This window comes from Podarcis pityusensis (genome assembly GCF_964106645.2).
Source record: "Podarcis pityusensis genome assembly, chromosome: 6".
In the NCBI taxonomy this organism is placed as follows: Eukaryota; Metazoa; Chordata; class Lepidosauria; order Squamata; family Lacertidae; genus Podarcis; species Podarcis pityusensis.
The window spans coordinates 88,485,970-88,501,430 of NC_138030.1; the positions used below are offsets into that span (position 1 = coordinate 88,485,970).

General features: G+C 42.1%; 1 protein-coding gene across 2 annotated transcripts in view; it reads right to left on the reverse strand.

Moving 5' to 3' along the window:
• Positions 1-2,524: 2,524 nt before the first annotated feature.
• The window catches only part of BRINP3 (BMP/retinoic acid inducible neural specific 3), a 258,994-nt gene continuing 246,057 nt past the window's right edge, over positions 2,525-15,461 (reverse strand). For both annotated transcript variants that reach the window (XM_081012140.1, XM_081012141.1), the window contains exon 8: positions 2,525-3,926. In XM_081012140.1, the coding sequence (XP_080868266.1) occupies positions 2,810-3,926 (1,117 nt within the window). In that variant the 3' untranslated portion in view covers positions 2,525-2,809. The remainder of the gene's footprint in view (positions 3,927-15,461) is intronic.

The window sequence follows — 15,461 nt, forward strand, 5'->3', positions numbered from 1 at the left end:
GCAAATCTTCTGAGGGTTTTGGGAGGGAAATTGAAAGAATTCTATTGAACCCTAGATATTTTCCCACTCATTTTCTCCACATGAACACTAGCATGAACACCAAGTTGCATATTGACAGATTCATGATTGAAACCACTGGGAAAAGTTCATCCATGATCAAGGGAAAATGTGATGGGCATTCTGTCTAGTGCTTCTTCATGTCATATTAGATGCATAGAAATGATTTAACTGTATGAATAAACTGAGCACAAGCTTCAGGTTGCAAGCTGGCATTCACTTTTGCAACTAACTGCCTTTACACACTGCATAAAAAGATTTCCAGGCATACTGACTGCTTCCTTACGTTTCTGGTAATGTTTTTGACTGACTTCATCTCCAACAATGGCCATCAATTGCCTGACTTGCTCTGGATGGATGAAGGAGGCATCCATGTGTGCTCGGCTTCCTTCAGATGATGTGACATTGTGCGTGTGACATCACATGCACTCGACACATATCTGGCTTCCTCAATCTTGGGGGCAACTTGGTGCCTCTGTTGACTACACATCCAAACGGTCCCATATGCACTGTACTTTTCAAGCAGTATAATACTACTTTAAGCAGACATGGTTTCCCCCAAAGAATTCTGGGGACTACATGAATGAATGTTTAAAATTCCCTAATCTGCTCACAGAGTTACACTTCTCAGAGAGAATTCATTGTAACGATCAATCCTGCTTCCCAGGTATCTCTGGAAATTGTATTTCTGTGAGGGGAGCACCTAACTATTCTTAGCACTGTTAGCCTAATAATAATAATAATAATAATAATAATAATAATAATAACAATAATAATAATAGTAATAGTGATAAATTATTTATATCCCGCCCTCCCCAGCTGAAGCCGGGCTCAGAGCGGCTAACAACAATAAAAGTAACACAGCATTCTAACATTAATTCATTTTCAAATCAATTCAAAATCAAATTAATGGTGACCATTGGGCTAGAGTTCTGTGAGGATTACCAAAGGATTACCAAAGGAGGGGGTCAGGCTGTGCCTTGGCCCAAAGGCCTGGTGGAACAGCTCTGAGTTTGGGACAATAGAGTTTGGGAGAATATATCATATCCCGCAAGTAGCTGTTTCCCCCTGCAAGAGCACTGTGGCCATTTTGGGCACTGTGACATTGTGCAATTTTGCACTGAGAGCTCGCCCCCCCTCCCCCCCAAAACCCCACATTTGTTCTGGCCTGTGAATTCACGCAGCATCCCAAAATTCACAGCCTCAAAAAAGCACCTCTTTTGGACTCTGTGTTCTCACATAGGAACACAGACTCAACATGTTGGAGGGTATGAATTCACAATTGTTTAAAGTGGTATGAGACTGCTTTAAATGTATAGTGCCGATGGGAGCTCATGTTCTGGTACAATTTGAGCAGGTTTTTATTTGACACACGAGAATACTCAAAAGTCATGTATTTCTCTGGTATAGCCATGGTATTCCCAACCATATTACAGTGTGTATGGTGTACTAAGGGAAGAGTAGCATCTCTGGTGGGGGAAATGTTGTACTCCTTCTGGCATAATTTGTCCACCTTGGTCCCCACTCTGCTCTCACCTGTGGCTCCTAGAAGCTGTCATCATGTGACTGTGGCTACACCTTCGGAAAAGGCTTCGACTGACTGGCTAAACCAGGAAAAGGTAGCCTATGGGTGTATATCAGAGCCTCTTTGTGTTCACCAGAGCCCTGGATTACCCTGTTTCATTCTGGGAGGAAATTGCCCGACTGCCATTCTTACTGTATCCCATGTGAGATTAGCACAAGCTTTCTAGTCTTCCCCACGATGGAAAATATAGCCACTTGAGCCATACGTACAACTCAGCACAGCATACTGAAAAAGACAAGGCCCTTTTCAAGTTTCTTAGGCAAGCAATCCATCATTAAGTACGTATATTGCTTTGCCCCATAAATGCCCACCTGACCACTCCTGTCTGAAGAAACGGCACTTTCACAAGTGCTACATAATTTTGCTTTTACACATGCAAGGAATGGAACCTTTAGTGTGGCAGCCTCTACACTTTGAAACTCCCTGCCCAATGATATTAGTACCTGATTTTATTTTGCCATTTTTGAGGCTGACTTGTTTTTAACATCTGAATTTATCTATCATTTTAATGTATATATATATATTGTAAATTACTTAGAGGTTTTGGTGATTAAATGGTGCCTAAATCCTGTTAAATAAAATGGGAACAGGCAGATGGCTCAAGTTCTACAGAATAATTTTATGTTATAACTTTTTAGATTTGTCTTGGCTGGCTTCTGTATCAAAACCAAATACCTCTATCTTGTCCACCACCCCTTTCTGGTCAGAAATGCAATATCAAGGATGCTATTCATTTTTTTCATTTATTTTTTTTTTGAGAGGGGAAAATAATGAATCCCACAGCGTTTCTTTTTAATAACTGTTCAGCTACAAAATTTTATTGGTATCCTTTTATGTTCCCTCTAGAGGATGTAATGCACAAAAGCATTGCCACGGAACATATAAAATTACAAATGAAATTTATTGTAAAAAGTAGAATGTCTCCTAGACTGGTGTCAGTATTTATTTTCATTCATAAAACAAAGCCAAAAAAAATTTGCAGGTATAATATATTCATTTGTCAGCGAGTTCATGGGTGTAAATTGCCATCCAACGTTATTGACTGATATAAGACAGATATTGAAAAGACAATTTAAATGTACTCTTCCAAACATAAACTGTTCCACAAAAGCACTGTAAAAACTCCGTCATGGTTTTTATTTTTTCTGTTGTGCTTCACACTTATGGTTAACTACATAATTTGGTTGTGTCATAATCCACTGTGTTTGGCAATTTGGCATTGAAGGCCTGCAAAGCAGACTGAATTCTCACCACCTCGCTGGTAGACAGCTTGAGTCTATGACGCAGCAGGCATGAGAAAAGGTCTAGACGACGTTGACCGGGTGGAGAGAGTTTATTTACACGGTCCCTTATCTCTAGTAGTTGCAAGAGAGCAGAGTCCTGGGATCCCTGAGTATAAGGGTAGTCCAGCTGCAAAATCAGGTCCCGGATTGCTTCCGGGTCAAAGTGCATGCTGTAGCCGAACACTTGGATGTTGTTGATTTTCATGTAGCCCAGGTTGCGGGAGGGATCGATAAACTCCAGCGGTTCATAATAGATGCTCTCATTGCCATTGGGACCATTCGACTTAATACGACTCCTCAAGTAGATGTGGACCGTTTCAAAAAAGGTCTTCCACTTGTTGCCTAGAGTCAGCGTCCAGTTATAACACTGAAGCGGTAAGTCCAGTTTAGTCCGCTCCCAGTCTGGGAAACTGTTTTCATTGACAGGCATAAACCAACTCTCGGAGTGGCTGCCTCCAAAAGGGTTGACGTAAACAGCCAGGACAGGCTCCAAGGTGCTGTTCTTTGTTAGGCAAATTTGGAGAGAGAGACCCAAGATCATATGGACCAGGCTGGATTTGTACTTGTTGCTCTTCAGAGTAAGGAGCATCCTTTTGCGCCAGGAAGGGTCAAACCAGCTATTGAGACGCATGTCGTTGCTGATGAAGATTGCATGGACCTCAATCCGGCGGTCCGTTTTCTGCAATAAATACTTCATCTCCAGATCTTGGAGGTCTGTCTCAAACCCAATGTAGTGCTCCGTTGAGTCTGCCACCTCAGGCTTGCAAAGGCCTTGGCTCAGCATATACCCGGTGTTACAGGTCCCACAGCGGGTACGGTTGTCAGGGGCGCAGGATAAGCAGGCAGAACCATCTCCCACAGAGCAGGGCAAGGAGCCAAGGCAGGCGACCTGGTCATTTGGGCACGTGCATGAGTGAGTCTCTTCAGAAAAGCTGCCCAGGAGGCCATTCTCATTGCAGTAAAGAAAGGACTGGATGCGGTTCAGCCAGTAGGTAGAAGACCTGTGAAGCAGAAAAAAGCAAAATGCACAGTGAGATGGAACCATAATCATCATCATCATCATCATCATCATCATCATCCCCAGCCACTCTGGACAGCTCCCAACAGAATAAGAATAAAGCAATAAAACATCAAATATTAAAAACTTCCCTAAACAGGGCTGCCTTCAGATGTCTTCTAAAAGTCAGATAGTTGTTTATTTCCTTGACATGATGGGAGGGCATTCCACAGGGCGGGCACCACTACCAAGAAGGCCCTCTGCCTGGTTCCTTGTAACTTTGCTTCTTGCAGTGAGGGAAGTGCCAGAAGGCCCTTGGAGCTGGACCTCCATGTCCGGGCAGAACAATGGGGGTGGAGATGCTCCTTCAGGTATACTGGGACAAGGGCTTTAAAGGACAAGGGCTTTAAAGGTCAGCACCAACACTTTGAATTGTGCTCAAAGGTAGCCCCACGTGGAACACATTGCAGTAGTCCAACCCGGAGATATCCAGAGCATGCACCACTCCAGCGAGACAGTCTGTGGGCAGGTAGGGTCTCAGCCTGCGTACCAGATGGAGCTGGTAGACAGCTGCCCTGCACAGAGAATTAACCTGCACCTCCATTGACAGCTGTGAGTCCAAGATGACTCCCAGGCTGCGCACCTGGTCCTTCAGGGGCACAGTTACCCCATTCAGGACTAGGGAGTCCTCCACACCTACCCGCCCCCTGTCCCCCCAAAACAGTACCAAGATTCTAAACACTTTTGTTCTACAAAGAAAAAGACATAAACCACCATATGGTGGGCACTGGTGGTGTTATTACTCTGAAAGAGCCAAATCTACACGTTGGGTGGAGCTGCGACATAAACTTAACTGTAACTCCTGTAACATGTTAAGGAACAAATTGTTGCTTGGAATATGTGTGCTTCCCTCCCCAGGCACCCTCAAGAAGTCGAAGTCTGGGTCATCCTGAGCTCTGCTCAGTGGTCAGCCAGATTCTTCAGGAAGCCAACAAGCAGAACATGAGCCCTCTCCTGGTGGGGTTCCCCAACTATTGGCATTCAGGGGCATATTTACACTGTTGGTAAATATATAGCCATCTTTACTAGCAGCCTTTGATAGCTTTATTCTCCACGAATTGTCTAATCCCCCTTGAAAGCTGTCCAAATTGGCAGCCATCATGACATCTTGTGGTAGTGAATTTCATAGTGTTCACTGAAAGATTTCCATATTGTTTATTGTAGTAGTCCCAGGAATAATTTCCTGAATGAATCGTAGCGCAATGATCCTATTGATGGGTAGATGAGCATTGTCTGTGCATTTTCCCCTCCATGTGCAAAACAGATGAAGATACTCCTTTATGTTTCTGCCATCTCATTTCTCCCCTTCCAAGTCCAAAATTAAATAACAATGGAAACCAACAATGGAATCTGGAGACTAGATTGGAAAGGGAGAGTTTCCAGGAAAACAGACCATGTGGAATGACAATGGTTGAGAGAAACAGTGATCTTCATTGTAGTTTTCCAGGATGCTTGTCCCAGTCCAAGTACTGCATGGATTGAAGAGCATATTTTGGCAGTGGCTGTCGATTCTGTTTAATATTGATGAAGGTTTCTGCATACTCTTTTGCTGTGGTGCAGAAAATACAAGAGGCCAAATGCACTGTTGATTTAAGAGGTGAGTAAGTCAGCATGGAACTGCTCCAGTAATTGACATAAGGGAAATGTAGTTTTTCTTCTGTACCATAAATGAGATGTTAACAAGAACAGAACATGGGAAAGCTAAAAACCACATCTGAGATTAAGTAGACCAGCTCAGGTATTTACTTGGATAATAGCAGTTTGTTTTGTATGATGAATTGATGATTGCCACTTCCATTCTACATAAATCTAAATTAATATGCACTGAAAGCATTCCCCCAGGGCACATAAAGTTCCATGCACATAATCTCCCTTTTCCTTTATGAGGGAGGAGGAAGAAGCAGGGTGCCATTTTATGAGGCTTCACATCACACATGTGATTATGTACATGGTAGCAGGAGTCACACTATGCTTGGCCTCCACTATTTGAAGACTGCCACAGCCTGGCTAACTGAACTGGGTCATAATCAGGTCAGGTATCTTCTATATCCATTCTTAAGGAAATCAGTCCTGAGTGCTCACTGGAAGGACAGATCGTGAAGCTGAGGCTCCAATACTTTGGCCACCTCATGAGAAGAGACGACTCCCTGGAAAAGACCCTGATGTTGGGAAAGATGGAGGGCAAAAGGAGAAGGGGACGACAGAGGACGAGATGGTTGGATAGTGTTCTTGAAGCTACCAGCATGAGTTTGACCAAAGTGCGGGAGGCAGTGGAAGACAGAAGTGCCTGGCGTGCTCTGGTCCATGGGGTCACGAAGAGTCGGACACGACTAAATGACTAAACAATATCTTATATAAATTATAAAGAATTGGTTTCTTGGTGCAATAGCTTCGAAAACACTCGTTGTGTCTTTTGGCACAGTGAATACTCAGCGGGTACAAGGTATCCCTGGGAAAACAAGTACAACAAGAGACATCTCAAAGATGTCTTCCAAGGTCAGAGATGCCACTTAGGGCAGAATTGGAGGTTACAGGGGACACTTAGCTGTCACTGTGAGCCGTAACCTCATGTCTCTTTCTCTTCTGTAATTTCTCGTACAGTGGTACCTCTGGTTGCGAACGGGATCCATTTCGGAAGCCCGTTCACAACATGAAAAGCCCGCAATCTGAAGCGCTGTATCTGCGCAGGTGCAAAGGGCGATTTGGTGCTTGTGCGCATGCGCGAGCAGTGAAACCCGGAAGTAACCCTTTCTAGTACTTCCGGGTCGCCGCAGGACGCAATCTGAAAAAACGTAATGTGAAGCAAATGTAACATGAGGTATGACTGTAAATAAAAATATGTGACATGATATCATCATATCCCAAGTTTTCCTGATCCTGGAAGCAACAGCCAATGCCATGGAGTGGGAATCTGGCTGTATTCAGACATGAGGTTCATTGCATTCGTTTTCTTAGTTATAATGTTAGCGCTTCTATCCTGATTATCTAATATTCCTTTTACACCACATTACATGTTGCATTATTGCTTTCTGACCGATATGCTGCCAAGTCACACTCAATTTCAAATAGCAGGAAAGAACTATACACTGTCCCCTTTTTCGTCTTGCGAAATTACAGATACAAAACTGCAATTTTCCAAGTAAACGGGGTTGCAAAAGATTTTCTTCATCCCCTGGAAGCAATGAACATGGTAATGAACTCTCCTAAACTTCCGCTAGATTCTCAGAATTGGCTTTTATGTCATGTGACAAATCATATAAAAGATGGAAGTTATCAGGTTAAGGAAACATCAGAAAAACGTAAAGCGCTGTCTGAAATACCTTAAAGCACAAAAACGTCACGGAACATGTTTTATTTACATGTCTCTTGTTCATTGTGCGGTCTGTGTGAGTTTATGTGGATACCTTCAGCAACCCCATTTGTCACATGCTCTCCATTTTCATCCTCTGTGACAAGAGAAGTGTGCCAATATTCTTCAAGCCCATTCTACTCCTGAAAATCTCTTAAAACAAATCAAAAGATTGAGAGTGGCCTGCAGGTTTATGTACTCCATCCCAGAACCTCCTCCAATGTGTTTTTCTGATCTCTTCTATTGCCATTGCTATTCATGGTTTCATGTTACATGTGCTTCTATGCCAATTATGGTTAACTTGTAGCCAATGCTTGCAAATCCACTCCTACACTGATTTCAGTTCATGGTTCATAAAGGAAGCACAATTTGTATCAGCCATGGCTTAAGTCAGTACGATCGTATAATGAAAGCGTTTTAACTAAAAGAAAGGAGATTCTATTCAAGCAAACCCTTTAAAGCTACTCTGTGAACTAAATAGCCTGGTTCACACATGACACTAATGTGGTAACACATAACATTATTAAACCATGGTTATTTGATCGCTTTATGGTTTGTTCTCGGTTTAAAAACCTTGGTTTGTTTTAACTATGGTGTGGCATTATGTGTGAACCCATCGCACTTCCTTAACCATGGTTTGGTTGGCTATCCTACCCTAGTAAAGGTAAAGGTAAAGGGACCCCTGACCATTAGGTCCAGTCGTGGCCGACTCTGGGGTTGCGGCGCTCATCTCGCTTTATTGGCCGAGGGAGCCGGTGTACAGCTTCTGGGTCATGTGGCCAGCATGACTAAGCCACTTCTGGCGAACCAGAGCAGCGCACGGAAATGTTGTTTACCTTCCCGCTGGAGCGGTACCTATTTATCTATTTGCACTTTGACGTGCTTTTGAACTGCTAGGCTGGCAGGAGCAGGGACCGAGCAACAGGAGCTTACCCCCGTCATGGGGATTCGAACCACCGACCTTCTGATCGGCAAGTTCTAGGCTCTGTGGTTTAACCCACAGCGCCACCCATGTCCCCTATCCTACCCTAGGTGATCACAAAGATTGCTACAAAGACACGAGGCGCTACAAGCTGATAAACAAAACACAAATTTGGAGAAACAAGCCATGGTTTGTTTGATTGCTTCTGAGGTGACCTGTTGTTATCTCCTAGTTTGTTAAACCATGGCTTAATGTTATGTGTGTATCAAGTCAATGTGTTAACCATCACCATTGATGTGGGTATGATTAGAATCTGAAAAGTCCAGGGCCTATCCAACTGGTTGTTTGCTTCTCTCCAATACAGGTCTCTCTTCCTACAAATCTAAAAGAAATAGCTTCGTATGTGTCTTTTGGCTCCATCTTCATTGGCTTGAGGAAACTTTGCCTGGTTCCTAGCAGATCAGAAACCATGGAATGCTACACTCGCCTGTTACTGAAAATAATGTGACGGCCTCTATTAAATGTAAGGATTATTTAGACAATCGGGACTTTTATTTCAACACTACCTAATATTTCTCTCCTTTGTACTGCTCTTGAATCAATTAATAAATATCTCAAATTAGAAATCTGGAGTTGAGTAACAGACCTTTCCCTGAAGGATCACGCCCACACTGACTAGCACTACTTAATTGCTAAGAGAAGAGCAGACACCATCTTTCCCCCCTTTCATTTTCATTTTCTATGGGGACTGGGATCAAGAGCTACCTTTGAAAAAAGTGAAGATTATGTATTTATGCACTGTATTTCAGATACCCTGCTGCTGATCCCCCTCCCTTTTTAATGCTTTTGCTGTTGTGTGATCCGTATTTTATTACACATTTATTATTATTATTACAACTGAATTTATATAACTATTTTAATATATTATGCTATGCATTGACTTTTATGTTCTATTTTATAAACCACTCTGTGGTCTTTTGAATTATATAAATTTAAATAACAAATAAAACAATTTTCACTTGTTCAGATAAGCTCTTAAATCATAGAGGTGGTGGCACTGCTAGTAAGTACATTTCTACAAATGACATAACTGAATAGTCCTACCTCCCAGGGGAGGCAGAAACAAGACAACCTGTTTGCAGCAAAATGTAACACAAATCCATGGTTAATAAAGGGAAGGGAAAGATCAATCAATCAAATAAAAAATGGAATGGGTGGGTGGATAAAAGTCTTTGCACTCCCTGTTTACAAAGCCTGGTTTCTATAGAGTTGTGCTACCTCTGTTGGGGAAGTTCAAACCCGACAGATCCATTTGTGGGGTTTGTGGAATGATGAACTAAAGAATGTGGGTTTGAGAGTCTAAGATACATTAATGTGTTAATGTTATGTACTGAGTTGAATAGGATCCAAACTGCAGTAGTCTGATTGGTCCTAGAACAATAGGATCCAAATTGCAGCAGTCTGATTGTTCCTAGAACAATAGGATTCAGAATGCAGCAGTCTGATTGGTCCTAGAACAATGCAGCAGTATGATTGGTTGGCAGGAACCACCCAATCATGCTCCAGATATAAGTGAATCCACAACCTGATTGGCTTACAGTAGAATTCCAGAATTAGCTAATCATGTGCAGCCCATTGTGTAAATAATGTATATAAAGCAGATACTTTGAGGGGACTTTCATTCATTCCTCCTCACCACTATGAGCTGAATAAAGAGCATGAAATCACTTTGCGACTCTGAGTATATTTCAGTTTATCTCAGGGTTGTGATTTCAAGCCCTGTTCAAGTTGGGCAAAAGATTCTTGCATCGCTGGGGGCTGAATTAGATGACCCTCGCGGTCCCTTCCAACTCTACAATTCTATGATTATTACTGTAGCAGGGAATGAGAAAGAAAACAGTAAAAATGTCTTTTCTTGATTAAATTGGCAATATAGAAATGTAATTGTAATTTTGTTGATTCTTTTATGAAAATGCAAGTCGAATTCTTTAGATGGAAGGCAGTCTTACTGGCTAAAGGAATAACCTTTCTTGCTAATGAATTCTACCTATACTCAGTGGAAAATGCCCCCGATCTGCGCATTTGAAGACCTTGGACTCTCCCAGACCATAGCAAAACACCTGCCTTAATTAGCCTGTGACCTTCACATTATTATCTTGCGCTGATCTTCTGCCGGTTATCTAAGGTCTGGCAGAGCGATAATGCCTTATACTTCTCCAAGATGTCAGAGCAAAAAGAAAAAAAGAGAGAGGAGACAATTTAACCTTTAAAAAGGTAGTTTTCATTATTTTTAATTAAGCTCATCAAACTTAAGTACTATATCAGACAGATAAGGAGCAGCTGTTTGTGAAGCTATCATGGTGTACTCTTATCTTCTTAACAACAGATTTGCCCTCCTTGGTTGCTTATTGATTGAACAAAGTCACATACAATTTGCAAACCTCCTAGAAAGTTCATAACTTCTTACTCCGGGGGGAACGTGGCCTTTAATATCGAATTTCTCCATTTGTATGTTTTAGATGCAAATGCTCTTTCGTTAAAATGCACCGTGAAATGACATACATCAATACACAGCAGGGGGGAATGCACCTTCCAGAATTGTATGTGTGCTTACTTATATACTCTGGGGCCATAAGGCTCCCACAGCGTATTTTCAGCAGGATGCAAGATGTTCTACTATTAGCAAAGAGGCTTACAAAATGAGACCTACCCAAATCTTCCCCAGGATGTTTGGATTCCGAATGATGGAATATAATTTTTGCAATGGCACAGATAGTTAAAGGGAAATACTCCATTTGCAATTGTCAGCTGGGGTTGCAAAAGAAGAATTCTAAACCGATTCCAGTGAATTCGGTGTGAAAAGCAAGCCCTGTTTGTGGTAAGGATAAACTGTACTTGGGAACTCGGACTGGAGAGTTTTACTGCAGGTGATTCCATAGGCAAACTTGCTTTCCATGCATAATTTGAACTCAGTGCTAAAAAGAAGCCCATTTGCAGCAGGGATCGGCTGTCCTTGAGAGTTCCTGAGTGGAAATAGTCTAGGTAGGACTTGTATTTTATGTGAATTATAAAAAGGGCTGAAAGCAAGGTGACGCCAGACCTCTTGTTAGACTTTGACAAACAAGATGGCGTGTGACGCAGTGAAAAATATAGCCTTTGAGAGCAGAGAAGACAGAGCATGAAAAAGTGGAAGCAGAGATGCTGTATATATTGGATTACAACAGGAAGAATGAAGAAACAAATGGAAAATAAACATCTCACACAGAAATTTACAGGACATAAACTCCTCTTGCAGAATTAAAATTTATAAAATATGCTATTACGAATGAAAGTCATGAAACCAGTGGCTGTTAAATAAAGGATCAAGACCAGAACTGTTGTAATTGAAATAATCAAGATTATGGAAGCAGAAAGAAACAAGAACTTTGTGCCCTGAAATCTAACACACGGGAAGTCACCCAAAATTGTTTAATTTGGTATTTGAATAATTGGCTTTTTTAATTGTATTGTAGTTTGGTATTGTGATAATGTGGCTCTTATTGGATTATTGTAATGAAGAATTAATAAAAAATATTATACAAGAAAGAAAGAAAGAAAGAAAGAAAGAAAGAAAGGCCTGCTTCCAGAGGGAAAAATGGGAGCGTTCTGTAATGTTGCTAATGGTTCATTTACAGTTGCAAGTATACCTCTCCCACACCTGATATCCTATGATGTCAGGTGTGGGTGAGGCTTGGGGAAAATGGCCTCGGGGGCCAAACTGGAACCGCATGTGAGTTAAATGCATAGAGGTTCCCCATGCATTGTCAATAGGGAGAAAGGTGAAATAGGAATGATGTTGTATTAGAAAGGGCACTTAACCTTTTAATGTATTGATGACTCCAGTGTTAACAATGGCAGCTTTTGTTGTTGGAAAGGGAATAGATGGCATTTGACAGCATTTTTTCAAAATAACAATTCCTAGATTCCATGGCCCCAACCCCTCAGAAAGATATTTTCTGTTTATACTACAGGGACTAATTCTTAACTCGTCCCGCAAAGCAGTGTTAATAAGATTTTACTTTTACTTAGTGCAATTTATTGACAGGGATGTGTAATCTTCAAAAAGGCAGTGCACTCAGGCACCCTTTAAATTTCTCCTTAGTGGGAAGCAACCCTTGAAAGGATTAATTGAATGTATCTGCTTTTCATAGCGCTTTCTTAAAAGCTACCATTAATAATGGGGTAATGGATTGGAGAAGTCAACATTTGCTGCTTTGAAAAAAAGGATTCCATTAAAGAATATGTCGCTGTGACAAGTGAAAATATGGTGACTACATTATCGAGCCTGCTGTGGCATATACTTATGTGTTATGTTGCGGGCTGAAATCCTTCCTAACATTTGTATGAGCCTCAACAAAGTTGTTTTTAATGGTTCTTGAGTACTTTAGATGACAAACTGCGGTACCTTGGGAAAAAATCAGCGCGGAAGATGATCTTTTTGCATCTTTGACTTTTAGAGTAAAACTAGGCTTAGGATTTATTATTTGTGTTTGCAGCTTCTCTGAAATAAGGCACCCTCAGCTACAGAGATAACAGGCTGTGGAATCCTGCCCGCCAACACGTCCAGCTCCCATCCATGCAAATGAATTCAGGATCACACCTACAAGTATTTTTTCTTTAAAAAAAGAAGCCCATGAGGCTCCTATTGATTCATGATACGTTAGGGTAGTTGAAACGGTTTTAGAAGAGGAAGAAGAGTTTGGATTTGATATCCCACCTTTCACTCCCCTTCAGGAGTCTCAAAGCGGCTAACATTCTCCTTTCCCTTCCTCCCCCACAACAAACACTCTGTGAGGTGAGTGGGGCTGAGAGACTTCAAAGAAGTGTGACTGGCCCAAGGTCACCCAGCAGCTGCATGTGGAGGAGCGGAGACGTGAACCCGGATCCCCAGATTACGAGACTACCGCTCTTAACCACTACACCACACTGGCTCTCAAAATTGGCCCACTGGTACATCCATCTCAGGGGTGGCCTCCAGATTTTGTTGGACTACAACTCCCATGAGCTCCAACCTGCATAGCCAATGGTGAGGGATGTGTCAGTTTGCATTTCTTAGTGCAGAAAGTATTGATCTGATGCATAGAGTATAGCTGTCAACGTTTCCCTTTTTTAAAGAGAAATTCCGTTATTCCGAATAGGATTCCTCGCAAGAAAAGGGAAAAGTTGACAGCTAATGGTGTAGAGATCTTTCCTATTCTAATTAATTCAAGAGGGTTCTGGAAGCTTCTCTGTGTGAAAGAAACAAGGAAAATGTTTATGATGTTTGGGTTATTCCTTCAGAGAAGCTGAGTACAGCTGGCTTAAACTGGTTCTCATCTCTTTCTGTCAAGGTCAAGCTGACTATAATAGTAGGGCCAGAAGGAGCCTGAGTTTCTTACTTTTTCATTCTATCTATTTTCTGTTTGGTGTGGTATTCTGTATATAGCGTTTAGTCTTATTGTAAGTTGCTGTAAGTTTAAGGTAAGTCTGCTGCAACTGGATTTCTTATGGACAGGGCCAGTCCTGAATGTATTGGGTTTGTGACCATTATGCTCATTTGACTTCAGTGGCAATAAAGCTCTGTTGGATGAAATGCATTGTGTTCATGTTGACATCGGGGGAGATGACAGTTCTATTGATGGTCTCATCCACTTGTTCCTGCGGTCAAGGAGTGATAAGTATGCCTGGGTGAACCACCTCACAACAACTCTGAGCTGAATCTATGTATTGGACATTGCATTTGTGTCCTGTGGCACTTTAGGAACAGAGGGTGCTGCCTTGCGCTAAGTCAGGCCATTGGTGCACCTGACTAATGTGTACAGTGATTAGTGGTGGCTCTCCAGAATTTCAGGAAAGGGTCTCTCCTAGCCCAACGTGGAGATGCTGAGGACTGAACCTGAGATTTTCTGCATGCAGAGCAAATATTGTACCAATGAGCTTTGGCCCTTCCCCAAAATGGTTAAAAAAATACATAAGCTGGTTATGGTACAGTGATACCTCAGGTTACAGATGCTTCAGGTTACAGACTCCACTAACCCAGAAATAGTACCTACTTCAGGGTTTGCAGCATTCTTAATCCAAGTTGTTCATAAACTAAGCTGTTCTGAAACCAAGGTACCACTGTATTTTAAATCAGGGACTATTAAAGTGCGTCTCTCCAGATATCCTTGAACGCCAACACCCATCTGAAGGCAGCCTGTATAGGGAAGTTTTTGTAATGTTTAATGTTTTATTATGCTTGTACAGTGGTACCTCGGGTTACATACGCTTCAGGTTACATACGCTTCAGGTTACAGACTCCGCTAACCCAGAAATAAGAACTTTGCTTCAGGTTGAGAACAGAAATTGTGCAGCGGCAGTATGGCAGCAGCAGGAGGCCCCATTAGCTAAAGTGGTACCTCAGGTTAAGAACGGACCTCCAGAACGAATTAAGTTCTTAACCCGAGTTACCACTGTATTCTAAAACCAGGGCTATTTTTTCCAGCCAGAACTTGCTGGAACTCAGTTCTGGCACCTCTCAGGTGGGCGCCATTGCCATTATAAGAGGAAAAAAGGAGGTGTTAATGGTGAGTTCCAGAAACCTCTTTTTCTAGAAAAAGAGCACTGGCTCAAACCATGTGTATAGAACTCTCCTGTGTTGGCACTTGAATTAGGGAGAATTTTTTTTTAAAAGGTTTGCAGAGGTGGCCCGGTACATGCAAGGCGAATCAGTTGAATGCAACATGCAGACTACATTACCACCTGAGAATGGTGGGATACAGCCCACTGAGGCCCCAATAAATAGGCTAGCCTTTAAGGTGCCAGAGGACTTAGCTGTTGTTTTTTTATATATAAAAACTCAGCACCAATTTACTGGGGATTTTCTGCAATTCACTCATTGGCAGGGTGGCTGTGATAAGGACGCCCAACTGGCAGAAAGGTTAGGAAGGCAATGATATGGACTGGAGGTGGATAATTGCAGTCTATTATCGAAGAGCCACTAGCTAAAACTACAATCCCCGAGCTTCAATACTCCCCTTGCCCTGTTGAGGATTTCCTGCTGGGCAGAGTGAATTTCATTGAATAGCAATGAATCCCCGCATAAAGGTTATGTTCTCAGGCACAAATCTCGTGCCCATTAGCTTGCCAATCAGAAATCCAATTTATCCAGCTGCTTTTGATGTCCTGCTTACCCTCTCTTTGGTGAAGAG